This window comes from Geotrypetes seraphini, chromosome 4 (assembly GCF_902459505.1).
Source record: "Geotrypetes seraphini chromosome 4, aGeoSer1.1, whole genome shotgun sequence".
Lineage (NCBI taxonomy): Eukaryota > Metazoa > Chordata > Amphibia > Gymnophiona > Dermophiidae > Geotrypetes > Geotrypetes seraphini.
In genome coordinates, this window is record NC_047087.1 from 88,105,549 (window position 1) to 88,131,109 (window position 25,561).

Here is a 25,561-nt window from a genome sequence, read left to right on the forward strand (position 1 = left end):
ATTTGACAATATGCTCTACGTGTTGCATACAGTACTATCTACTAATGTTATTAGAAAATGAAATTAAGAGGGTGTCTCCTGAGCATGTGGAAGTGGAGTGAGGTGAACATTCAATGGCACCATATCTGGGTAAAGTTAATCAGATAACTTATCCAGTCATCCTTAACGTGAGTGAGTGAGTGAGTGAGTGTGAATGAGAGAGTGAGCGAGAGAGAGAGTGAGTGTGAGAGAGTGAGTGAGTAAGAGTGAGAGAGAGAGTGAGTGTGAGAGAGAGTGAAAGTGTGAGTGAGAGAGTAAGAGAGTGAGAGAGAGAGATAGATAGATACAGTCAAGTCAGCACAGCAGGTTAAAATTACAGTGGTGCCTCGCATAACGGACGCCTCGCACAGCGAACGCTGCGCACAACGAACTTTATGTCTTGATCCGTACAACGAACTTCGTTTCACACAACGAAGTCGCCCGAGCTGCATCCTTCCGCGCAGGCACTGCGCTTAACTGCCCTCTCTCCGCCTGGCTCCCTCTTGCCCCCCCGACTCCCCGACACGATCGGGGCAAGAGGGAGCTCAAGCCCTCTTGCCCCCCGACTCCCCGACACGATCGGGGCAAAAGGGAGCCCAAGCCCTCTTGCCCCGCCGATTCCCCAACTCCCCGACAATATCGGGCCAGGAGGGAGCCCAAGTCCTCCTGGCCACGGCGACCCCCTAACCCCACCCTGCACTACATTACGGGCAGGAGGGATCCCAGGCCCTCCTGCCCTCGACGCAAACCCCCCTCCCCCCAACGACCGCCCCCCAAGAACCTCCGACCGCCCTCCCAGCCGACCCGCGACCCCCCTGGCCGACCCCCACGACACCCCCAACCCCCTTCCCCGTACCTTTCTGTAGTTGGCCGGACAGACGGGAGCCAAACCCGCCTGTCCGGCAGGCAGCCATCGACGGAATGAGGCCGGATTGGCCCATCCGTCCCAAAGCTCTGCCTACTGGTGGGGCCTAAGGCGCCTGGGCCAATCAGAATAGGCCCGGGAGCCTTAGGTCCCTCCTGGGGGCAGGGCCTGAGGCACATGGTCGGGTTGGGCCCATGTGCCTCAGGCCCCGCCCCCAGGAGGGACCTAAGGCTCCCGGGCCTATTCTGATTGGCCCAGACGCCTTAGGCCCCACCAGTAGGCGGAGCTTTGGGACGGATGGGCCAATCCGGCCTCATTCCGTCGATGGCTGCCTGCCGGACAGGCGGGTTTGGCTCCCGTCTGTCCGGCCAACTACAGAAAGGTACGGGGAAGGGGGTTGGGGGTGTCGTGGGGGTCGGCCAGGGGGGTCGCGGGTCGGCTGGGAGGGCGGTCGGAGGTTCTTGGGGGGGGCGGTCGTTGGGGGGAGGGGGGTTTGCGTCGAGGGCAGGAGGGCCTGGGATCCCTCCTGCCCGTAATGTAGTGCAGGGTGGGGTTAGGGGGTCGCCGTGGCCAGGAGGACTTGGGCTCCCTCCTGGCCCGATATTGTCGGGGAGTTGGGGAGTCGGCGGGGCAAGAGGGCTTGGGCTCCCTTTTGCCCCGATCGTGTCGGGGAGTCGGGGGGCAAGAGGGCTTGAGCTCCCTCTTGCCCCGATCGTGTCGGGGAGTCGGGGGGGCAAGAGGGCTTGAGCTCCCTCTTGCCCCGATCGTGTCGGGGAGTCGGGGGGCAAGAGGGCTTGCGCTCCCTCTTGCCCCGATCGTGTCGGGGAGTCGGGGGGGCAAGAGGGCTTGAGCTCCCTCTTGCCCCGATCGTGTCGGGGAGTCGGGGGGCAAGAGGGCTTGAGCTCCCTCTTGCCCCGATCGTGTCGGGGAGCCGGGGGGGCAAGAGGGCTTGAGCTCCCTCTTGCCCCGATCGTGTCGGGGGTGCCAGGGACCACACGGAGTCACCCACCGTACCACCCGATTCGGGTAAGCGCAGGTATCGGTGGGTGGCTTATTTGCGGGGGGGTGCCTTATTTTACATTTTTTTCTAAAAAGGGGGGGCTGTCTTATTTGATGGCCCTGCCTTATCGGGGAAACACGGTAGAAAAAAAAAAAAAAAAATGAACAGTTAAGTCCCAGTTTTTGCCGCTGAGACTCTGCCCTCTCTCACTGTAAAATTAGACTCTACTTAGTCTGTCTTTAAATTTAAAAAATGTGTGTTGTTTTAAAAAACAATTATGTTTTTAGATGTATCTAAATAAAAATAATAACCAAAAATTTATCTTTTTTTATGTCATCTTAGCATATTTTATGCTACAGAACGAATTATTTTTTTTTACATGTATTGTTATGGGAAAACGCGTTTCACACAACGAACGTTTCACATAACAAACTTGCTCCTGGAACGGATTAAGTTCGTTGTGTGAGGCACCACTGTATATGACTCAGGGGAGACATGATGTTTTACTTAATTTATCTGTAGTGACTAAGTAAACCAGGTTAGAACTTCCCATGACAAACAAATAATATAACTTGCAATCAAACTTCTGGGGCCATCTTAAATGAGCCAGAACTAAAGTACTATGCGGACCTCCGCTTCACAACCTACCACCCCCATTCCTCCTGGAAGACTTCACAGGAGACTCTGGCAATACCCCTCTCAAAGGCACCCATGGTCCTCTCTGAAGACAACCCCCCACTAGAACTTCCTGGGGGCTCCCTGTTGTCTAGCGGGTAGACAGATTCCTCATTTTGAGCTCGGTATCCAATGGGACATGAGCATCTAGAGGTTGCTTCTGCCCCACCTGCTAAACATCAGGGGGTTCTTTGGAAAGCATGGAGGATCTTTCTGGTGTGGCCTGGGAGTGTCTTCTGGGAGAGGGGAAGTCCCAGCCTTGTGCAAATCCTTTACCAGTGCAACTTGGAGCAGATTAAACATTCTAGAACATAAGGTGCTAGCAGGATGGTATTACTGCACAATGGGCTTAAAAAATATGCTTTAGCAAGGCCCTGAAGAACCCTAAAAACAATTGTCAAGATTCAGTTGGTAAAACAATGTCATTTTACTAGAATGATGATACATGAAAATTTTTGACAACCCAAAATTACTTATGCTACTGAATTTTGAGATATTTGCTGCATTCTCAAACATTTAATGGAACAATTACAATAGTCTATTAAGGATAACAGCAGCATCTGAAGCACCATAAAAAGGTGTTGGAGTGACAAGTAAAGTTGGGAACCACTGATGGGGTGATACAAGGTGGATATTTGAAAAATGTCTTGTTTTTATACACTTTTCACTATGTCCCTGTTGCTTTCTTACACAAAATGCTGATTAGATGCTCCTTTTGTGTGACTCAGTTTGGCATTGTGTTAAATGCATGACTCACCTGCATAATAGGACAAAGTCCTCTTGTTTCTGTCAAACACAAACCAGCGCTTCTTCCAGGTTTTGATCTTCCCTCCCATCTTGATCAGGAATCCTCTGCAGGTTTTCTCAGTAAGGGACACATGGTAACAGATCTCCACATTGTGGCCAGCTGATTCGATGTGACTCCTAAGATCAAAATCTTCCTTCCTGACTGGCAGGTAGCGTGTCAGAGGACGTGCCTAGAACAAAAGACAGGACTGCATTATGTCGTTTACCCATTGTATGCTCATGTGCCATCAACAAGGGGCTTCATTTGGAGGTTCTGCCACAAGGAAGGTGACAATGGAGAAAGTCAAAATCATTTATCCTTGCATAATAAATAGGGTGGTGCTAAAGGGAGGGGAGTTCTTACTGCTTTGCTTTCCAAATATGTGAAAAGAATTCCCAATCTGCAGTCACATAATTCTACAACCTGAAGAGAGGTACATTGGGTGCATAGTATATGTATACTTTAGAGGAAAGGGGAGATATGATAGAGATGTTTAAATAACTAAGTAGCATAAATATACATGAGATGAGTCTCTTTCAGTTGAAAGGAAACTCCACAGTGAGAAGGCATAGAATGAGGTTAAGAGGTGATAAGCTCAGGAGTAATCTAAGGAAATACTTTTTTTTACTGAAAGGGTGGTAGATGCGTGAAATAGTCTCCCAGTAGAGGTGGTGGAGACAAAGACTGTCTGAATTCAAGAAGGCATGGGACAGGCATGTAGGATCTCTTAGGGCAGGGGTGTCCAATGTCGGTCCTCGAGGGCCGCAATCCAGTCGGGTTTTCAGGATTTCCCCAATGAATATGCATGAGATCTATTAGCATACAATGAAAGCAGTGCATGCAAATAGACCTCATGTATATTCATTGGGGAAATCCTGAAAATCCGACTGGACTGCGGCCCTCGAGGACCGACATTGGACACCCCTGTCTTAGGGAGAGGAGGAGATAGCAGATGCTGTAGATGGACAGACTGGATGGGCCATTTGGCTTTATCTGCTTTCATGTTTCTATGTACTTACAGATGCAGAAAACTGCCATAGAGAGATTGTATTACTGCTAAGAATGTATGACCCCTTGCACGTATGACTATATGCTAATATCGACAATTAGTGTCATTATCACCCACCAAAGATAAAGAATGTTTAGAAAGAGATTACTTAATCCAATACATAGCCAAGGTCTGGCCAGGAGATGGCTTTAAATGCAAATCTGGTTTACATAACCAGTCATTTCACCTGTTAATGCTCCCAAAAATGAAGACAACAGACAAAGACAATATACATGAAGAAAAAAAAATCTGCTGGATTAATGGCGTATCATTTCAGTGGTCTACAATATTGATTCATTTAATCAATAAATAAATACTTAACATGCAGAAAAAGAGACCAGTTATTTTCTCACACAAGTTCATAGAAATCAGCTTCCAGAGAAACTCTATCAAAAACTCTTTTTTATGAAACATATACTGTATTTCCCCGCATATGTCTTCCTACACTCCTTCCCGGAACTCCATTCATTGGTTAAGTCACTTTTATCTGTGTCATTCTCCACTGCCAACTGTTTCGTTCATTTTGCTGCATCATGCAACTGGATCATTTCTGGCCCTATTCAAATCAAGGCTAAATGCCCCACCTTTTGAGGGTACTTTTAAATCTTAACCTCTTATATGCCTGCTCCAGTTATTTTAATCATTCCTATAATATATGAAACTCCCTAATCTCTTTTTTGTCTTGAATAGATTGTAACCTGTTGAATAAGAATTGTTTCTTATGTGTTTGTGTACAGCACTGCATATATCTAATAGTTCTATAGAGAAGATAAATAGTAGAAGAGCGAGCAACTTTCATATTGCATTTCTACATGTTTATCCATATCAAAACTTTCAAATAGTTACTCCATCATTATAGAAGTGCTAGAAAAAAAGGATGTAAATCTAAAAAATACCATCAATACCATCACCGTCTCTTATCTTATCAGGCAGTGTCCTGGGACAAAGTCTTAAATTTTTTTAATTAGGACCTCCAACACTAAGGGCTCCTTTTACTAAGCCGCGTTAGCGGCTTTAGCGCGCGTGACTTTTCATCACGCGCTAACCCCTGCGCTAGCCGAAAAACTACCGCCTGCTCAAAAGGAGGCGGTAGTGGCTAGCGCGGCCGGCAGTTTAGTACCCGCTATTACGCGTGTTAAACCGCTAACGCGGCTTTGTAAAAGGAGCCCTTAGATTTCAGGAGGCATTCGAAAACATATCTGTTCACCAAGAATATAGGAAATTAAGGGTCTGTTTTACAAAGCCGCACTAGCGGCTGCTGCGCGGTAACGGCCCCGTAGACCATAGAGATTTAAAGGGCTTCGGGGCTGTTTCTGCACGACTTTGTAAAATAGGCCCTATGTTACTCTATTCAATTGTAATATCTTTCTCTTTTGTAAACCACATAGAGCTTCACGGGCCTGCCATATATAAGTAGAATGTTATGTTATGTTATATAGGTGCTGCAAATGTTCAGAAGCTGCTGACAAATGTATAATTTCCTTTGGCTATTTGTCCCTTAAGAATATAGATAAAGAGACTATAAAAAGTTAAATCCAATAAAAGATGCAACATTGTCAGTGATAATATATTAATGACGTGACAGGCAATTGTCAAAGACACTTATGTAGGTAGGTAAATAGGAGGTGGGAGGTTTAATTCATGTTTTATAATGTTTTGTTGGTTTTGTCTTTGGTTTTATTTGTTAACATTTGTTTTTATTTTTGTCAATTTTGAGGTTTATTATTTTCTTTTGTTATTTGTTCCCTACCTATGATTGCATGGAAATAGGCAGACTACAATATCATCAGCATAGCTAGAAGACAGTATGCAGTCTTACATCTGTACTTCCAGGGATGTGTTTAGGGCAGAATCAGAAAATAATGCATATGGATTATAACAAAGTCTCTGGGTCTCATTTACAGAGCTGTGGTAGCGATTGTCCTGCGGAAAATGCTCCATAGCCTATAGGAGAATCCTCTATAGCCTATAGGAATTTGGTGCATTTGCCACAGAGGAATCGCTACTGCTGCATTGTAAAAGGATCTGTGTGTTAATTTTCATCGAACATCTATCTGAACAGAAAATCAGGTGCATTAAGACCCCATGGCAAGTTTCAGAGGGAAAGCGCATACAAAGGGTTCTCTTTGAAACTTTGGCACTGAATCGCTGTGAAATAATGATGACTTTTTTAAAAAGATGGAACAATTTCTTCCATCCTGACCAGTGTACTCACACAAACAAAAAAGTTGTAAAACCACTGCCTAAAGATTCAAATAATTCTTCAATGTTAAATTTTAAATTCTTTAATTTTTAATAACTAACCTTCCTTTTACAAAAGCGCAGAAAAGGTTTTTAGCGTCAGCCAGCCACGCTGAATGCTCTGCGCTGCTCTGATTATCATAGAGTTTCTATGAGCATCAGAGCAGTGCAGAGCATTCAGAGCGCCATCTGGCACTAAAAACCTCTTCCGCACTTTTGTAAAGGAGGGGTGGGTAAATTATGAAAATAAAGAAATATCATTTGCTTTCTATTTCACACTAACCACATGAATTTTGTTGTAGGGAGGTCACATACAGCTTCTTCAGAGGATCAAATAAATGCTGAACCAAAATTGCTCAACAATTCATGTTCAGTGAAACTGTGATCAGTTTTTCATGGGTGCTTCCACTGCTTCACTGTTCCATGAAATAATGATACCTACACCATCTTTCATCACAAGTGGGGGTGCTATTTTTCCTCTAAATCCCATTTTCCTTTCTCCTTTTTGAACTTGTACCATGTATTTTCATGATATGAATATCCACTAAACCTTGACCATGAACGAGTAGTAATGGGAAAATCCCTGAGGCAGAGGTTCTGTGGAGATTTTGGGAGCCCATACCAACCTGCGCTCTCTGCTTCTCACGCATTTTGATTTCCCTTTCAATCAGTTTTTGCCGGTGACTCGTTTCTTCCTGCAGTCTTTTCTCTAGATCCTCCCGGCGGCGTTTTTCTTCCTCCAGGGCTCTTTTTTTTGCTTCCATCTCGCGTTCCTAAATACCAACCCAATTAGAGAATTTCATAAGCATGATTAAATAATTGGTGGAAATGACTGATCGATTTGTAAACAAATTTTCTGAAAACTTGAACATTGCTTGCACACCTTCAGTTCCCCCCCCCCCCCAGCACAATGATGCTTCTTGGTAGAAACCTCATTGCCTCCTGAGCAACAGGGTGTGAAAAAAATGTACATCTCCCATGCTTCAGAATTTGCCCTTCTTTCTTACATATCAGGATGAAGAGTATCTCTAGACACTGTCTGCAAAGAACATCACATAATGTGACACCAAATAAGCCTTCTCCAGAGTAGCTCTCACACTTTGGAATCCACTCTCTAAAAGGTTTACCTAATACAAAACTATTTCTACTTCAGGAAGCAAGTGAAAACTTGGCTCTTCACCCAAACCCTTAAAGGAAGTAACAAACTTGCTAGTCACACCCACACCCACACACGGAGTAACACCAGCTGTCATACTATAGCATGTTTAGCCACTGCTACCCTTTCTGAGCTAATACTCAAGCACCTTTCTGACTTTGTACACAACTTTCTTTAAATTAGTTGCCTTATTTTCTAACTCCTCTTACTCTGCCTTATCTATATGCTTTATCTTTGTTTACATCCTATGCTGCCAATTACAATGTTTTATTGCATATCATGTTGACATTGTAATGTCAGGAACCACAATATCTCATATAATGTTTTGTAGAAATTGGGTCCTCAGAAGGTTTCTTAAACTAAATTTTGCTGACCACCAGACATTATGCCTGGAAATACAATGCCGGACTATTTCTGGGTTGACGGAGCCAGCCATACCATAGCCAGTTACATACAATATTCAGCACCACAAAGATAGGACTGACTTATGTGGTCCTGTTTATGTGGTTATCTTGCTCAGGTAAGTGCTAAATATTAGTGATTAACCCGCCAAGTGCTGACTCTACCCTTAGAATGCCATCCAAATAGCTAGTTTTGTGTTAGGTGCTAACACTCGGATTCTCTATATGGCGCCAATCAATATTGATGGCCACCTAAAATCATGTGACGGTGCCATATAGAGAATCGCACCCCTGAGAAAGATAGGCGCTGTGAACCCTAGGCAGGGTTTTTCAGGCCTACATTTCCAGCACCTATCTTTGTCGTGAATTGTGCCTAGGTAGGCGCTCTAGAGTGTCTAATGCCACTTCCGGTGTTAACCATGTCCAAAATTGCATTAGGTGTCAGTAGACGCCTCTGGAGGTACGATTCTGGCGCCTTTTTCTTTAGGCACCAGTAGGCACTTTAAATTTACAGTTTCTTGCTGTTTCAAACGGAATTTCCTTATTAACTTAGGTGCCGGTAGGGCGCCTAAGTTAAGGCATCGTTTGTAGAATTTCCCCCTAACTTAATTTTCTGTGGCACTAACTGGTTAAGTGCCACTGAATATGCCAGGTTAGTCCTGGACAGACAATCTAACCAGCCAGGAGCCATTTCTGGCTGGTTAAATTGTTTTAAAAGTACTGGTTAAATTGTATTAAAAGTGCTTTTAAAGTACTATTACTATTTATTATTTGTATAGTGCTACCAGACCCATGCAGCACTGTACATTAAACACACAAGAGATGGTTCCTACTCAAAGAGCTTACAATCTAATTATGACAAGACACACAGGACAAAAAGGGTGGATCTATACATGCTGCTCAGGTAGGAAAGAACAAGGGGACTGATGAGGTATGCAGGACTTTATTTCACAGTACTCTGTAAGCTATGATAATACCAAACATTTAGGCCCATCTTCAGTACTTCAGTTTTATTTTTTGCATTGAAGCCATGTTTCTCACCCTTGATTCAAGCAGTCGTGTCTTCTCTGCTTGGGCCTCTTTTAGCAGTCTTTCCATCTCCTCTATTCTAGCGACATTTGCAGTGCTGGCGCTGAACAAAGACAGGGATATTAAAATCTAGGCCCAGACTCTTTAAATGGACCTACCCGATTCAAGAGATGCTAAACACACAAAACTGCTCTGTTCTCAGGTGGGCAGGATATTTTTCAGCAACAAGTCAATGACTTAAGTCAGTGTTTCTCAACTCAGTCCTGGAGTACCCCCTTGCCTGTCAGGTTTTCAGGATAACCACAATGAATATGCATGAAAGAAATTTGCACATATTGGAGGCAGTGGATGCAAATCAAGTTTATGCATATTCACTGTGGATATCCCGAAAACCTGACTGGCAAGGGGGTACTCCAGAATCGAGTTGAGAAACGCTGACTTAAGGCATAGGAAGTTAATATTCAAAAGATTTCTGTACATAGATATGTCCTTGTGAAAATACAGCCCTTATGTGGGCAAAGTTATCCAGTCAATAAGGGGACATGGCAAGGGTGGTTTGACAAATTTAGCTGGTTAGCTCAGTATTGAGAACTGTTGCACTGAAGAGTGAAATGCATTAAGTGTTGAGCTTAATGTGCTATAAAGCAGGATTTTACCATAGGGTTAAGCCTAGAATTAATGCTGCATCAAGGGCTGGTCCCACTAATTTTTACTACAGGATGTGGCTCAATTTGTACGATTATATTACTTTAAAATCTTTCTTATCATGAACCTTTCAGCAAACGACTCCACACTTGAGAGGTAGAGCAGGAAAGTGGCATTTCTAAAGACTCTTTTTGATAAATGCAAACAAAGTTGTCCTTTCTTCTCACAACGGAATAATTCTTGGAGCTCTTTTATGTTCAAGAGTTTACATTTGGGATGTTTCATTCTAAATTTTTGATTTGCTCTTTTTCCATTAAACACAGCTATGTTCACTCATTCACAGATTTAATAAAGACCCCAAACCAGGCCTCCCTTCCTCGCTCCCACCAGTGTCACTTTGCTACAGTTGTCACAGCATGCACAAGTCATTTATCCCCCAGTGTACTGCAAGCTCTGAAATTAAGATTTACCTGGAAATATTATCAGGAGAGCAGGCAGATATACTGGTCTCCATGCTGTCGGAACTGTCCAGGCTTAGGGTATCAAAGGCATGATCAGGGTAATAAAAGTTGTCCAAGTACACATTTGATTCAGATGTAGTTCTGTTGTAAAATTCAGGCGACTTCTGCCTTGGTGCCTCACACATGTGTTGGTGATTATAGCCTAGGCAGCAAGTCAGAAAGTGTAATTATACAAAATGCCCAGGAGCGGCTACAAGATATATAAGCATGAATGTTATTTCCTTACATATTTGAACAAAACATGATACTTACAGGCCTATGAAATCATCTATACTCTAATATCTAGTGTTTTACTTTCATACTGGACTGAAAATGTCCACAGCGGGTATTCCAGCCTTTGGGCTATAGCTCTTTGTCCTCAAACACAACAATGCCCTGATTTTCAATGAAAACCATCTCAACCAACCAGCTTCCTAAATTCTGAGCTTTATTTTGCCACTTTAGTTGAAAAGAGTGTTATCTTATTTCATCAAGTGCCCTTTGCAGCAACGAAATTCTATGTTTTTGACATTGTTTCAGATCACTGATTGAACAATATCCATGTCATTCTCTTCTTTTCAGCACCCCCTTTACACTACTTAAACCTCTAAAACAACCGTGCTGTCAGATGGCCTTGAGACCATAGTATTCAATACAATGGGCTCTATCTTGCAGCAAAAGTCTCTTAGCACAGTTAGCCCCCGGATCAGCAGTCATGTTCTAAATAAAGAGGCATTTTTAATGCACACTGCCCCATGTTCCAGGCTCACTGGGTGCGACATGCTGTATAGCATTTTACATATAAACCTACCTTTTCTGCTAGGGCTCTTGGCAGGACTGGTTGCAACTGCTTGGAAGGATTTCCATCATTTGCAGCAAGAAAAGAAAACAAAAAGGGAGAAAAAAAAATGGGAGCGCACTTACAAACGAGAATTGAATGTGACAAATTTGTTGCTATGTATGTATCTGCTTCAGTGACAGACTATTTTATTTATTTCTTAAAGCACTTTTACAAAACATTTGTGTGGAGGGTTTGGGTGTTGTGAATGTACCATCCTGTGACCCCATGTCAAACAGCCAATTTTATAAATGCAGAATGTCGGCAGAAAAGAACCTCATGGTTCACCTCATCCGTGCATGCTGAAAAAGGCTGTTTTTGATCTGTGGCCTTCACCTCTCTACTGGTACTAATTATGTTCATCCCATGCACACTTAAATTCTACGACAATTTTGGTTTTTGTAACCTCCACTGTGAGACTATTCCAGATGTTCCCTATCCTAAGTGAAAAGGTATCATTGAGTCAATAGGCTCAAATCCCACTGTAACTCCTTTTTCCAGGGGCTTCCTCCAGGAATGGAACAATACTTACTGGGCCTGATATTCAGACCATGGGAGTTAGCCAGGCTGACTCCTGCAGTTGAAATGGAGCCTGGATATTCAATGCCAGGCTGTTTCCGGTGACTGGCACTGAATACCTGGTTTATTTTTGGCTGCTATAAAGTTAGCTGGCTAAGTCAATATTCAGCTCTGGCCTCTTGACATAGCTAGCAATCCGTCCGCCATTAACCACTAACAAGACCATCCTGAGACGGAAATGTGGCCTGTGCAACACCCCCTAGAGCTCCTAGCCCACCCACTGTGTCATTGCTAAGTAAGGAAAGCAATGGACTGCATAGGCAGCAAGCTCCATCTAGACCCTGCCCAAGCTCTGCCCTTCCCCCATAATAGTACTAATTGTAATACCATTTTTTCCATTCATTTTTTATATATGCACACAATATACCGTATTTTCACGCAAATAACACGCACCCGTATAAAACGCGCACACGTGTATAGCGCGCAGAAATCACGATGATAAGCACAAAAACTTTGGTATAACGCGCTTACGATTATACCGCGCATGCTGCCCGACTCTCCGTTCACCCCCCTGACTTCCGTGCACTGCCCCGCCTCTCCGTGCGCTGTCCCGACTCTCCGTTCACCCCCCCTGACTTCCGTGCACTGCCCCGCCTCTCCGTGCGCTGTCCCGACTCTCCGTTCACCCCCCCTGACTTCCGTGCACTGCCCCGACTTTCCGTGCGCTGTCCCGACTCTCCGTTCACCCCCCCCCCTGACTTCTGTGCACTGCCCCGACTTTCCGTGCGCTGTCCCGACTCTCCGTTCACCCCCCCTGACTTCCGTGCACTGTCCCCCCTTGAAGGTCTGTCCCCATCCTGAAAGCCTGATGCCCCCCCCCCGACGTCCGATACATCCCTCCCCCGAAGGACCGCCGATTCCCCAACAATATCGGGCCAGGAGGGAGCCCAAATCCTCCTGGCCACGGCGACCCCCTAACCCCACCCCGCACTACATTACGGGCAGGAGGGATCCCAGGCCCTCCTGCCCTCGACGCAAACCCCCCTCCCCCCAACGACCGCCCCCCCAGCCGACCCGCGACCACCCTGGCGACCCCCACGACCCCCCCACCCCCCTTCCCCGTACCTTTGGTAGTTGGGCCAGAAGGGAGCCCAAACCCTCCTGGCCACGGCGACCCCCTAACCCCACCCCGCACTACATTATGGGCAGGAGGGATCCCAGGCCCTCCTGCCCTCGACGCAAACCCCCCCCCCCCCCAACGACCGCCCCCCCCCAAGAACCTCCGACCGCCCCCCCAGCCGACCCGCGACCCCCCTGGCGACCCCCACGACCCCCCCACCCCCCTTCCCCGTACCTTTGGTAGTTGGCCGGACAGACGGGAGCCAAACCCGCCTGTCCGGCAGGCAGCCAACGAAGGAATGAGGCCGGATTGGCCCATCCATCCTAAAGCTCCGCCTACTGGTGGGGCCTAAGGCGCGTGGGCCAATCAGAATAGGCCCTGGAGCCTTAGGTCCCACCTGGGGGCGCGGCCTGAGGCACATGGTCGGGTTGGGCCCATGTGCCTCAGGCCGCGCCCCCAGGTGGGACCTAAGGCTCCAGGGCCTATTCTGATTGGCCCACGCGCCTTAGGCCCCACCAGTAGGCGGAGCTTTAGGATGGATGGGCCAATCCGGCCTCATTCCTTCGTTGGCTGCCTGCCGGACAGGCGGGTTTGGCTCCCGTCTGTCCGGCCAACTACCAAAGGTACGGGGAAGGGGGGTGGGGGGGTCGTGGGGGTCGCCAGGGGGATCGCGGGTCGGCTGGGGGGCGGTCGGAGGTTCATGGGGGGGGACGGTCGTTGGGGGGGAGGGGGGTTTGCGTCGAGGGCAGGAGGGCCTGGGATCCCTCCTGCCCGTAATGTAGTGCGGGGTGGGGTTAGGGGGTCGCCGTGGCCAGGAGGGTTTGGGCTCCCTTCTGGCCCGATATTGTCGGGAAGTCGGCGGTCCTTCGGGGTGGGGGTGCGAGTGGTCCTGCCGGGGGGGGGGATGTATCGGACGTCGGGGAGTCGGCCGGGCAAGAGGGCTTGGGCTCCCTCTTGCTCCGATCGTGGATGAGGGTGCGGGTGGGAGCGCGTGCGAGCGGTCGTTCGGGGTGGGGGTGCGAGTGGTCCTGCCGGGGGGGGGATGTATCGGACGTCGGGGAGTCGGCCGGGCAAGAGGGCTTGGGCTCCCTCTTGCTCCGATCGTGGATGCGGGTGCGGGTGGGAGCGCGTGCGAGCGGTCGTTCGGGGTGGGGGTGCGAGTGGTCCTGCCGGGGGGGGGGGATGTATCGGACGTCGGGGAGTCGGCCGGGCAAGAGGGCTTGGGCTCCCTCTTGCTCCGATCGTGGATGCGGGTGCGGGTGGGAGCGCGTGCGAGTGGTCGTTCGGGGTGGGGGTGCGAGTGGTCCTGCTGGGAGGGTGAATCGGGCGTCGGGCGGGGTGGGAACTATGTTTTAAAACTTTTGTATACCGCGCTCACGCATATAACGCGCGAGGGGTATGCGCGGTAGGTAAAAACGCGTATAACGCGCGCGTTATATGCGTGAAAATACGGTAATCTTATTAACACATAATGGTTAACCACAAAATTAAACCATACAAAGCACACTATATGCTTCTCAACATTCATTCCTATCAGAACAACTGGCCTTGGTCACACATGCAAAACACAGATAACCCCTATGCAAATACAGGACCACAAACTAAAAGTACTAATATATACAAATGAAACCCTAAGATGCAAGACTCTGCATGCTGTACAACCTCAGATAAATAGAAACAAATGCATTTCTTCCTAACAGTGGAAAATATAGACAGCAGATGTAAATTCTCAAAACTAACACATTTCAATTACTAAATTGAAAATAAAATCATTTCCCCTACCTTTGTTGTCTGGTCATTTTATTTTTCTAACCATCTTTTCCCATTCTCTGGCTGCACTTCCTTCAGTCTGTGCTCTTAACTGTATCCAGGGCCTTCTTCATTTGCTGTTTTTTCTCCTTCACTTTCTGCCCTACATTCATCTTTAGCATTAAATTTTTTAACATTCAACTTTATTCTATGTTTATGCTTTTTTCTCAAAATCTATATACTTTTCCATGTCTTCCCTTCCCATCTATCCATGTGTACCATCTTCTCCCTCTTTCTTCTTCCCTATTCTATCCATAAGAAGTATTTCTTCTTATCTCTTCCCTGCCATACCCATTGCTGTGTACCATCTCCTCCCTCTGTCTTCCCTTCCCTTCCATCTTTGTGTACCATCTCATCCCTTCTCTCTCCCGTGGTCAAGCATCTGTCTTCCCAGTTCTCCACTCCTATGGTCTGGCATCTTTCTCCTCTCCTTCCCAAAGCCTGGAATCTCACTCTTCTCCTATGGTCTGGCATCTCTCTCTCCTTCCCTTCCTCTTTCTGTGGTCTAACATCTCTCTCCTCTCCTTCCTGCAGTCTGGCATATCTCTTTCTCCTCCTTCCCTTTCATTCCATGGTCTAGCATCTCTCTTCCCTTTCATCACCCTTCTCTGGAATCTGACATCTCTCCCTTGTTTGAGTCATCTCTCCTTCCTCCCAGTGTAACATTTATACCTCCCTCCTCTCCTCCACTATCTTTCTTCCTTTCCCATGTATACCCTGTCTCTTTCTCTCCCATTCCACACACCTATGCCCAATAATTGGACCTTTTCTCTTCACGCACCCACCGGCAGCATCTCTCTTTCACTCCCTTCCTACCACTCCACCCATGCATCTCTCTTTCCCTCTCTTCCTAACCCCAACCCGTGCAGCATGTCCTTCCCTGCCTTCCCAAACCCCTCTCAGTCTGTGCCATATCTGTCCTTCCTGCTTTCCCAACCCCCTCCCCACAAGCTCATGCAGCATCTGCCCTTCCCTCATTCCCCCAAGACCCCCGTCTCAGCTGGAACCTGCGATACGACTTCTCCCCAGTTACTGACTCCCCTACCTACCACCTCCCCTTAACTGTAATTTAAAAACTTCAGGCAGTCGGTGGTGCAATGAAGCCAGCCTCCCACCATCGACCTGCCCCAGAAGTGTTCTTTCTGCAGCACTTCCTCTTCCTGCATAGATAGGACGCTGCAGAAAGAACACCAAAGATTAAAAAGCTAAGTATCTGTTATCAATGAGGTAGAAGATCTATGTTTCACTCTAATGTTAGGTTGATTGATTCATATTAAGCCCTTTATCAATGACAAATATATATTTTGTTTTATTGTGGAGTAGACAAAAATTCTAACTTTAGTTGTTTTGTTGGAAGCATTTTTCACCAAGGTCTTTTTTCTCCACTGTGTATGTATGTATGTATGTATGTATATTTATAATTTTTTTTGTTCTTGTTATAGATTTTGGAAATTTTTACTGACTTTATAGAATAATTCAGCATCCCACTTTTTTATGGCTATATTTTTGCATTTGATTTTTGTGATTTGAAACTTGCCCCTTGCTCCATGGTGTATGTACTTTTAACTGAATTTAGCAGAGGAGTTCCCAGGGAGAAGGTAAAGAAAAGGACTGAAACACTGGGTACATTTTTCATATTTTCCATACTATGGACACTGTTTTGGTCAGAAAAAGTGCCCACAGAAGAGGGAGGTACAAGTGTCTGTGGGCACTGTTTCTCTTCAGCAAGTCTGAAAGTGAAAATGCATGTTGGCTTTTACTTTGATAACTGGTACAAAGCCCAGGTGTACAGAAGGCAGAGTAGAGTTTTGCGGGGACAGAAATCCACCCATCCCCACCTGTCCCCGCCAAAGTTCCACCCGTCCCCGTGAGGACTCCCACCCGTCCCCGCGAGGAATCCCCTACGTCCCCGCCCGTCCCTATAAACTTCAGAAATAGTTATTTCAGTTAATTATGCTACTGAATTAAAGGCTCTGGTAGAAACCCATTTAAAAATAAGCAAAAAGACTTTATTAATTTGGAAATATTAATTGGGAAGAATACATACTTTGTAAACGGGTTTCTACCAGAGCCTCTAATGTTTATAAATTTTTATCAACACAACTAATATACTACTTTATCCTGAAGCAAAAAAGAAAAATAATTTTTTTCCTACCTTTGGTTTCTGCTTTCCTCATGTTCTCATTCAGTTCCTTCCATCCACTGTCTCTCTTCTCTCTGCGTCTTCCATTTGCTCTGTTACTGTGCCTCTCCCTTTCTCCCCCCTTCCAAATTGGTCTGGCACCCATCTTCTTCCCTCCGCTACCCCCATAGTCTGGCATCTCTGTCTTCTTCCCTGCCAGTGTCTTCTCCCCACTCTCTCTTCCTCATTTACTTTCAGCGTCCTTCTCCCCCCCCCCCCCATCTTCCCCATGTCCTGTCAGCATCCTTCTCCCCCCTCTATCTTCCACATGTGCTTTCAGTGTCCTTCTCCCCCTCTGTCTTCCTCATGTCCTTTCAGCGTCCTTCTCCCCCCTCTGTCTTCCCCATGTCCTTTCAGCGTCCTTCTCCCTCCCTGTCTTCCCCATGTCCTTTCAGTGTCCTTCTCCCCCCCGTCTTCCCCATGTCCTTTCAGCGTCCTTCTCCACCCCTTTGTCTTTCCCATGTGCTTTCAGCGTCCTTCTCCACCCCTTTGTCTTCCCCATGTCCTTTCAGCGTCCTTCTCCACCCCTTTGTCTTCGCCGGTGCTCTCAGCATCCTTCTCCCCCCTCAGTTTTACCCATTTCCCTTAAGCGTCTTTTCTTCTCCACTCCACCTTTCCTCTCTTTCTCCCTCCCTGCCCCTTACCTTTGTGGCGCTTCCCCACCCGACCGACAACAGAACAGGCCCGGTCCAACAAACCTCCCTGCCCTGTAGCCGCGAATCTAAATTACCTTCTTACAGCAGCTGGAGTATTGAAGCTGCTGTAAGAAAGTAACTTAGATTTGCGGCTACAGGGCAGGTAGGTTTGTCGGCCGGGCCTGTTGTCGGTCGGTCAGGGGAAGCGCCACAAAGGTAAGGGGACCTGACCAGCTGTGCACACTCCCCCCCCCATGGCTGCACCCAGGGCGGACCGCCCCCCCACCCCTTTGGTACGCCACTGCCTTTTCCCTACTTGCCCTGCCGCACACAGCCGACCGGAAATCTTCCCGATGTCAGTGCTGACGTTGGAGGAAGGGAGGGCTTTGCTTAAGCCCTCCCTTCGACGTCAGTGCTGACATCGGGGAAGACTTTCGATTGGCTATGTGTGCTGCAGCAGGACAGGCAGGAAATGGAAGACGAGCCTCGCAGCAGGGCAGGTAAGAAAATCAGATGAGCCTCGCGGCATTGAACCCCGCGGGATCCCCGAGAGTACGAGGGGCGTCCCCACAGGATCCCCGTGACCCTAGGGGGCATCCCCATGGGATCCCCGTGACCCGAAGGGGGAACCCGCGGGATCCCCGCGGGTCCCGCAGGATTCCCGTCGTCCCCGTGCAGCTCTCTAAGGCAGAGTGAAAAACACTCAAGAATAAAGCTGATGATATTTGGAGCATTGAGAGTAAGCAGTATATTTCTGCATCTCGATGGCCACAAATTTGGACTTGGAGATTACGATGTACAGCGTCAGCATCTATGAGACAAACTTGGTCATTTTTATTACATAGGAATTTTTGGACCCCAGTTCGTTTGAATAAGGTAGATAGTTCTAAGTCTAATAGATGCTGGCATTGTCATATTGATATAGGGACCTTGGATCATCTGTTGTATTATTGTCCATTGATACTTAATTTCTGGAAGTCAATTTGGGGACAAATAAATATTATTCTTGAGTCATCAAACCTGTTAACCTACGAAGCCACAATTAGTGGTACAATATTGCATATTAAGCCTACTTTGGATAGATATAAAAGCTGGCTCGTCTTGATTATGACCGGAATAGCCATCCAGATGATTACGCGTAACTGGAAGAGTTACGACAGACTTAATTACACATTTTGGTAGGCAAATATTTGTTCCACGTATAAATATGAGAGAATGAATGCGGGGTGTTTGGGGTCTAGTATGACATTCAATAAGGTGTGGAGCCCATTGACTGCATATGTTGAATTGCCAGGTATCTCCCTTTTTACAGATTCCTTACACATCCAGGGGGGGGGGTAGGGGGAGGTGAAGGTATTTGGGTTTGCTAAAGGTATTTATCTATAATATTGTAATAATATATGCATGTGCAGTGTAATAGTTATGTAAGGAAGGGAGGGAGAAAAGGATTGGTAATGTATTAATTTTGTGTATTTTAAGTGCGTTATGTATAATGCTCATGTTTAATATATTTGTATTGCACTGTCAAAATTTGAAATTCAATAAAGAATTAAAAAAAAAAAAAATAAAGCTGATGGATGACCAGTTTCCAAATGCAGCACTAGTTAAGCATCTGCATCCTCACCCTTGTGCATCCTTCTGGAGTCTGTATCTTTGGGCGACAGGCTGTGAGTGAGCATGCTGCCACAGCTGTTGCTCTGTCCAAGAGGTAGGTGGGGCTGTGTGAAAAAAATACAAAAGAACAGAGCAAATAAACCAGAAGCCTCTAACATGTTAAAAAGACATCATTTTATTTATTTAGATTTATATCCCGTCCTCCCCAAAGAGCTCAGAACTGTGCCAGATGGGTTACAGTTTACGTTCACAGTGTTACAATATAGGGTTTACATACAGTGTGTTGCAATATATCTTCATATAGGATTACTTACTGATGATGGTGAAGGGTTGAGGGAGTGACTAGGCAAAAAGGTAGGTTTCTACAGATTTTCTAAAGTTAAGAAGTCCTTTAAGGGCTCTGATATGAGGAGATAGGCTATTCCAGAGGTTTGGTAAGAAATGGGAATAGGATCGTTTCCAGGCTGTCTGGAGTTGGAGGGAGTGTCCTGATGGTGTATGTGGGTGTATTTCATCTTGGGAGCATAGCATTCTCTTTGGGGTGTAGAGAGAAAGTTTGTCTGAGAAATATGGGTGTCATGTTGTAGAGGTATTTATATGACAACACTAGGTCTTGGAAAATGCAGTGTTTGGTTATGGGCAGCCAGTGGGCCGATATCAGTGCTGGAGAGACTAGAACAACATATGGGAAGAAATGCTTAGACAGGTCCTCTTGTCATTACAAATCTGAGAGGGGGGGAGGGGTGTCTATATTCAAAGTGAATTATACGACCAGGAGAGGCTATGATTCAAGTCAAACGTAGGCGGCAGAAATGTAGGCCTGGAAAACCCTGGCCTACATTTCCGGCACCTACCTGTGCTGGAGGTGGAATTCAATAACCAGTGCCACACAATTGCAGTCACCGACAATGGCACAGGGTAGAGAATCCGGACCTTAGTGCCTAAGCTGAACCTGTCTAATTTATGGGCCATCTGGGTATGAACACTTTTGTGGTTAAGTGCTGACATCCAGTGCTTAACCTCATAAGGTAACCACAAAAAAAGAAGCTGAGTAAAAAGCTGTCCTATCTTTATGTAGGTTAAGTGCTAAATATTGCACTTAACTCCATTAAATGTTAGCCAGCCATGTATGCCTAGATATTTAATGCCAGTGCTTGGACATGACCCAGCACTGAATATCTGGGGAAAGATATAATGCTAGTGGCAGCCAAAAAAAAAAAATATGCTGACCCCATTGGCTGAATATTTATCCCTTAGGCATGAGATCTATTTGCATGCACTGCTTTCAATGTATATTCATTGGGGAAATCATGAAAACCCGACTGGAATATGGCTCTCGAGGACCGGAGTTCCCTACCCCTGCCTAACCCATGTTCACACCTTTCACCCCTCTATGCTATGTGATGCTACAGAATAGCACCTAGTAATTACATGCATTCCTGTCAATTAGTGGCATAAATTACACGCATACGTGCTATTCAGGGTTACCAGAAGTCTGGATTTCCATGGACATGTCCTCCTTTTAAAGGACATGTTTGGACATCCAGATGGCTTTTCAAAACCCGGCACTTTGCACAGATGCTCTCCCAACAAGTGAACAGGTTGAGGGGGTGGGGCTGGGGGGCAGAACAGGGTGTGACTTGGGCGGAACTGGGTGGGCCTGGGGGGCGGGGCCATGGTCTGGAATTTAGTTCCGGAAAATCTGGTAACCCTAGGGCCATTATTCTTTAACTTATGCACACAATTTTGTGCCAATTTATAAAACTGCTCTTTTTCCTACTTCTCTTGGAAGACTGACAAATACTGAATGATCCAGGACTGTACAGTACCTTATAATCTAGTCACTCAGTAGTTCAGTCTCCCCCTCTGCTGGTCGGAGGTCATATATCCACTCGGAGAAACAATTTTAAGACATGGATCTTTGAGATGGCTTTTGGTGCTGATATTTAATTCATAAGGATTTGACAGTTTCAGAGAAATTGGCGATATGGGCAGGTCCAGACTTTACTTTTATTGTATCCGATCTAGTGTTTTAAATATTTTATGCAAAGTTTATTGTAACTTGCTCAGATGTTTTAAGGAAGGTGAGACACAGACCACATGCTGATGAGATAAAGCCAGCAAAACCACTTCACCTACTTTTGGAGTCACGCTTCGCCCCAGGGTGGAGCTGCTAAAGTACGGTGAAACTGCCACATTCGTCTTCTTGCGTGGCAAGGTGTCACTCAGATAAGCGCCTTCCCTGTACTGTTTCTTCCTTTCCTCCAGGTTTCTAAAATGCTTGAAAGATAAATTTATAAAAATGCTTTTGATACATTGAATTATATTGTCTCCACCGATCACCACCACACTATACTCCATGCAGCAATGACAGCTTACTGTTTGGATGAATTCTCCAGTCTCAGGCAATGCAGGTAAAACAGAATGTACTCGTTCAAGGGGTTAAATGAAATCAGTAAATTAACTCCACAATCAATATCAAATGACTATGATTTCCAGTAAATTCTGATTTTGGCCTATTGTTCTGCAGAGGGCATCATCTGAACTGGTATGCTAGCACTGAATCAGCAAATGGAGTTATATCCAAAGAGACTGCTACAGTTTTCCTCTCTCACCCTCACTGTGCGACTCTAAATGCGCCACTTAACCTCCCTGCACTGAAACTGAGATTGTCGGAAGTGAGCTGCTTATGCTCATTGCTTTGGCATATGCAAAGCAATGTTATAAATTAGAACCTTCACTTAGGTTTTTAAAAATGTCCAGTTACTGGCACAATATCAGTCTGTAAAGGTTTAAAGCCTGATTCTCTACATGTATATTGGCACATTATAGTTTTACTTGGCTAAGTCAGATGTTGACACGACGATAGGTGTAGAATGGGTAAAAGTGGATCGATTTTTTTTTAACGCAGTCAAAAATTACAAAGACTAGGGGACACTTGAAGTGACAGGGAGATCCTATTACTTTTAAAACCAGTAGAAGGAAATATTTTTTTCTCTCAGAGAATAGTTAAGCTCTGAGTCGTGGCTCGTGGCCAGCGCTGGTTATGGGACGGAAATGGGAATGGATGTTAGGGTGATAGTGCAGTATTTTTGTGGACGTTTTTCTACAAAAGGCCAGTTTTTCGTATGATTCTGGGTAATTCTAGTTAGACAAACATTTGTGTTAGTTAAGGACCGCGCCCAAATAGAAGCGTACGGAAAAACAGGTGAATAAAAATCTGAATATAGATGTAGCCAAGGCCAGAAAAACACACTATAGATAAATATTAAGAAAAAGAATAATAATATTCTCTTTATGTATTTTGCTATTGAGCCAGATCATAGAGGAAATTAGGTAAAGCGTAACATACATGCATAGAGATATTAAGAACTCCATCTTGGTTCCCTGCTGTTCTTTGTCCTCTCTGGTTCTTTGTTCAGCTTCCCGCCTTTAGCCTCGTGGTTCTAATTGATTACAGATGTGCTTAGGCCAGTTAGGAAGAGCATATTAGACTCCATATTCCAAACTGAGATATAACGTGTCTCAAACTGAATTGGATGTAGTTTTGAATGAAAATTATGATTTATTGAATGAATGAAAGCTTGGCCAAGCAAAGAGTGAATGAAACAAATATGATTGGATTGAAGTGTAGGACTGTGTTGCTTTGAAAAACATATTTTATATATTTTAAACCTGAAGAAACACTAAGGAAAATCCTGAGGCAGCATCTGGAAGTAATTAGAGTCAGCCTCAAGAATAGGAAGAAGGGGGGCATTGGAAGCCCACGCTTCAGGGAGAGAAGAGGGGGATTTACCCCCCTTCCTCCAGAGTAAGGTTTCTGTGTAAGGCCATGCAATTTGAATCTGTCAGCTTAGGAAGAGTTTTTTCCTTTACAGCTGAGAATTTCTCAGCACCATGTTAATAATTATAGATTCTCTTGAATGTTATAATGTTAATTCAGAAATCAAAAGTAATTTTCTGAAAACTTTGTATAACTTTTAAACATGGAGGAATGTTTCTTTGTCTAAACTTTAAGACCACCCATAGAAATGTTATTGGTCGTCAAACTTGATGATGTCACTAAACCAAAAGTTATATAATAGAATGTAATGAGATAGAAAAACGAGACCATTGTGAGAAGGCCAGCCTTTGGCCACAATGATGATCTCCCATGAGCGCAACGTAAGCAATTATGCTGTTCTTTTGATCTAATAATGGAAAAATAGAACCAATAATTCAATAAATCTTGGTTATAATTTTAAAACCTTGCACTGGTGTCATTTTGCATGTATAATTATTTTCAAACCTGAAGCTTTCACAAATGGCGTCAATGACCCTTGCTCAGCTCTGGAACACATTGCCAGAGGTTGTGGTAAGAGCAGTTAATGCAGCTGGTTTTAAGAAAATTTTAACAAGTTCATGGAGGAAAAGTCCATAGTCTGCTCTTGAGAAAAATATGGGGGAAGCCACTGCTTGCCCTGGATTGGTAGCATGGAATGTTGCTACTCTTTGGGGGTTTTTTTTGCTAGTGACCTGGATTGGCCACTGTGAGGATGGGCTACTGAGCTAGATGGACCACTGGTCTGACCCAGTAAGGAAATTCTTATGTTCCTAACCATAAAAATACACATCTGCACACATGGCAGTTTATAGATTTCCTCATACTTTTTACAATGAACCTTTGCAGATATTGCCGATTAAAATTTATCAGACCAATATTCAAATGGACTTGCACATACACTGACTGACTGTGAATGTATTAGTTTGCTATCCAGGTATTTTCTGCTGCTATAAGAATAGTGTCTGGCTGAAATCACTCTAACCAGGGCTGTGGAGTCAGTACATCAAACTTTTGACTAACTCCCCTATTTTCTTACTGTTCGACTCCAGCTCCAACTCACTGATTGATATTAGGCTTTAAATTTTTTGTTCAGGATCTAAAGTACTGGTAAATATAACTTTAGATCCAGGACAAATAGACATATAAAATAATTTTACCACCTCTTGTAATGGGTTTGTTTTGGTGTTTTTTTTTAATTTTGAAACTGGGAGAGTCCACAGCCCTGCATCTAGCCAACTTGTCACTGTCCATAGAAAAGGAGTGGAAAGAGAGGTCACAGTGGCAAATTTTATCTGGCTAGCAGTGATTTTCAGCTACTGTCTGGCAAAGCTATCAGTTTAGTTTAGGTCCGCTGAACAAAAAAGACAGTGCTCATGGCAATTGCACAATATCTGAATTTAGTGCCACTGAGTATCTTATAGAGTGGTGCTGAATATACACATTAATTTAAATACTGCTAAAAACTGACCCCTGGCAGTTTCCTTTTAAGTCACTGGGCTCCTAGGTCAATGTAGATCAGCTTCTATTGTGCTATATCATCGGGAGTCTTCATTTGCAACAACCTAGAGACTCTTCCTTTCTTGTACAGTCCTCCTATCTCATTGCACTGACCGTTCTTAGCCAGGACCCTAAGTCCAGTTACAATACACTGTGGCTGTGAGATGACTGACTGCAACTTCCTTCCTTCCTTGCAGGACCTGAGTCCTGCCTCAGCAGTAACCCTAATCCTGGTAGGCCTGGGGAGCAAAAAAATTCAGACTCAGGAAATGAACCTAGGTCTTCGGCATGTTGGTGAACAGTACTGCCACTGAGCCACCTTCTATGATTTCTAAAGCATTTAGCTATTAGCTTCTAACATTGGGGAAATGGGACATGAAGAGTATAGAGCAGGCATATTCCAGCAAACCTATTCTGAATAAAACATTAAGACCCCAATTACAAATTTCTGCTGAAACTTCTTCTTTACAAACATAGAAACATGATGGCAGATAAAGACCAAATGGACCATCTAGTCTTCCCATCTGCTGTAACCATTATCTCTTCATCTCTCTAAGAGATCCCATGTGCCTACCCCAAGCTTTCTTGAATTCAGACATAGTCTGTCTCCACTACTTCTTCTGAGAGACTGTTCCATGCATCTACCACCCTTTCTGTAAAAATGTACAGTGATACCTTGAAATCTGAACTTAATCCGTTCCAGAACCCCGTTCGAGTTCCAAAGCATTCAAGTTCCAAGTCAATTTTTCCCATTGAATATAATAGAAACTGGATTAATCAGTTCCTGGGTCCCACAAACTCAAATTTTAACAGGAAAAACTGGATTTTAAGGTAAAATATTAACAAATATTCCAAAGCAGCATTCAGATTATGGGGCACAAATACACACATACAATATGCACGGTGTTCGGATTCCAAAGCAGAGTTCGGATTCTGGGGCACAAACACACATATACAATGTGCAGGGCGTTCAGATTCCATAGCAGAGTTCGGATTCCAAGACAAAATTTACTACAAAAAACGTTTGGATTCCAAGTCGTTCGAGTTTTGGGGCTTTCGGATTCTGAGGTACCACTATATTTCCTTAGATTACTCCTGAGCCTATAATCTCTTTACTTCATCATATGCCCTCTCATTCCAGAGCTTCTTTCAAAATTAA

General features: G+C 45.1%; 1 protein-coding gene across 8 annotated transcripts in view; it reads right to left on the bottom strand.

The window, feature by feature from the left end:
• The window catches only part of PHLDB2 (pleckstrin homology like domain family B member 2), a 194,876-nt gene that overhangs the window by 5,397 nt on the left and 163,918 nt on the right, over positions 1-25,561 (bottom strand). For all 8 annotated transcript variants that reach the window (XM_033941098.1, XM_033941095.1, XM_033941099.1 and 5 more), the window contains 7 exons: positions 21,222-21,362; positions 19,093-19,186; positions 11,177-11,212; positions 10,336-10,528; positions 9,233-9,323; positions 7,261-7,407; positions 3,316-3,535 (listed from right to left, as the gene is read on the bottom strand). In XM_033941098.1, the coding sequence (XP_033796989.1) occupies positions 3,316-3,535; positions 7,261-7,407; positions 9,233-9,323; positions 10,336-10,528; positions 11,177-11,212; positions 19,093-19,186; positions 21,222-21,362 (922 nt within the window). The remainder of the gene's footprint in view (positions 1-3,315; positions 3,536-7,260; positions 7,408-9,232; positions 9,324-10,335; positions 10,529-11,176; positions 11,213-19,092; positions 19,187-21,221; positions 21,363-25,561) is intronic.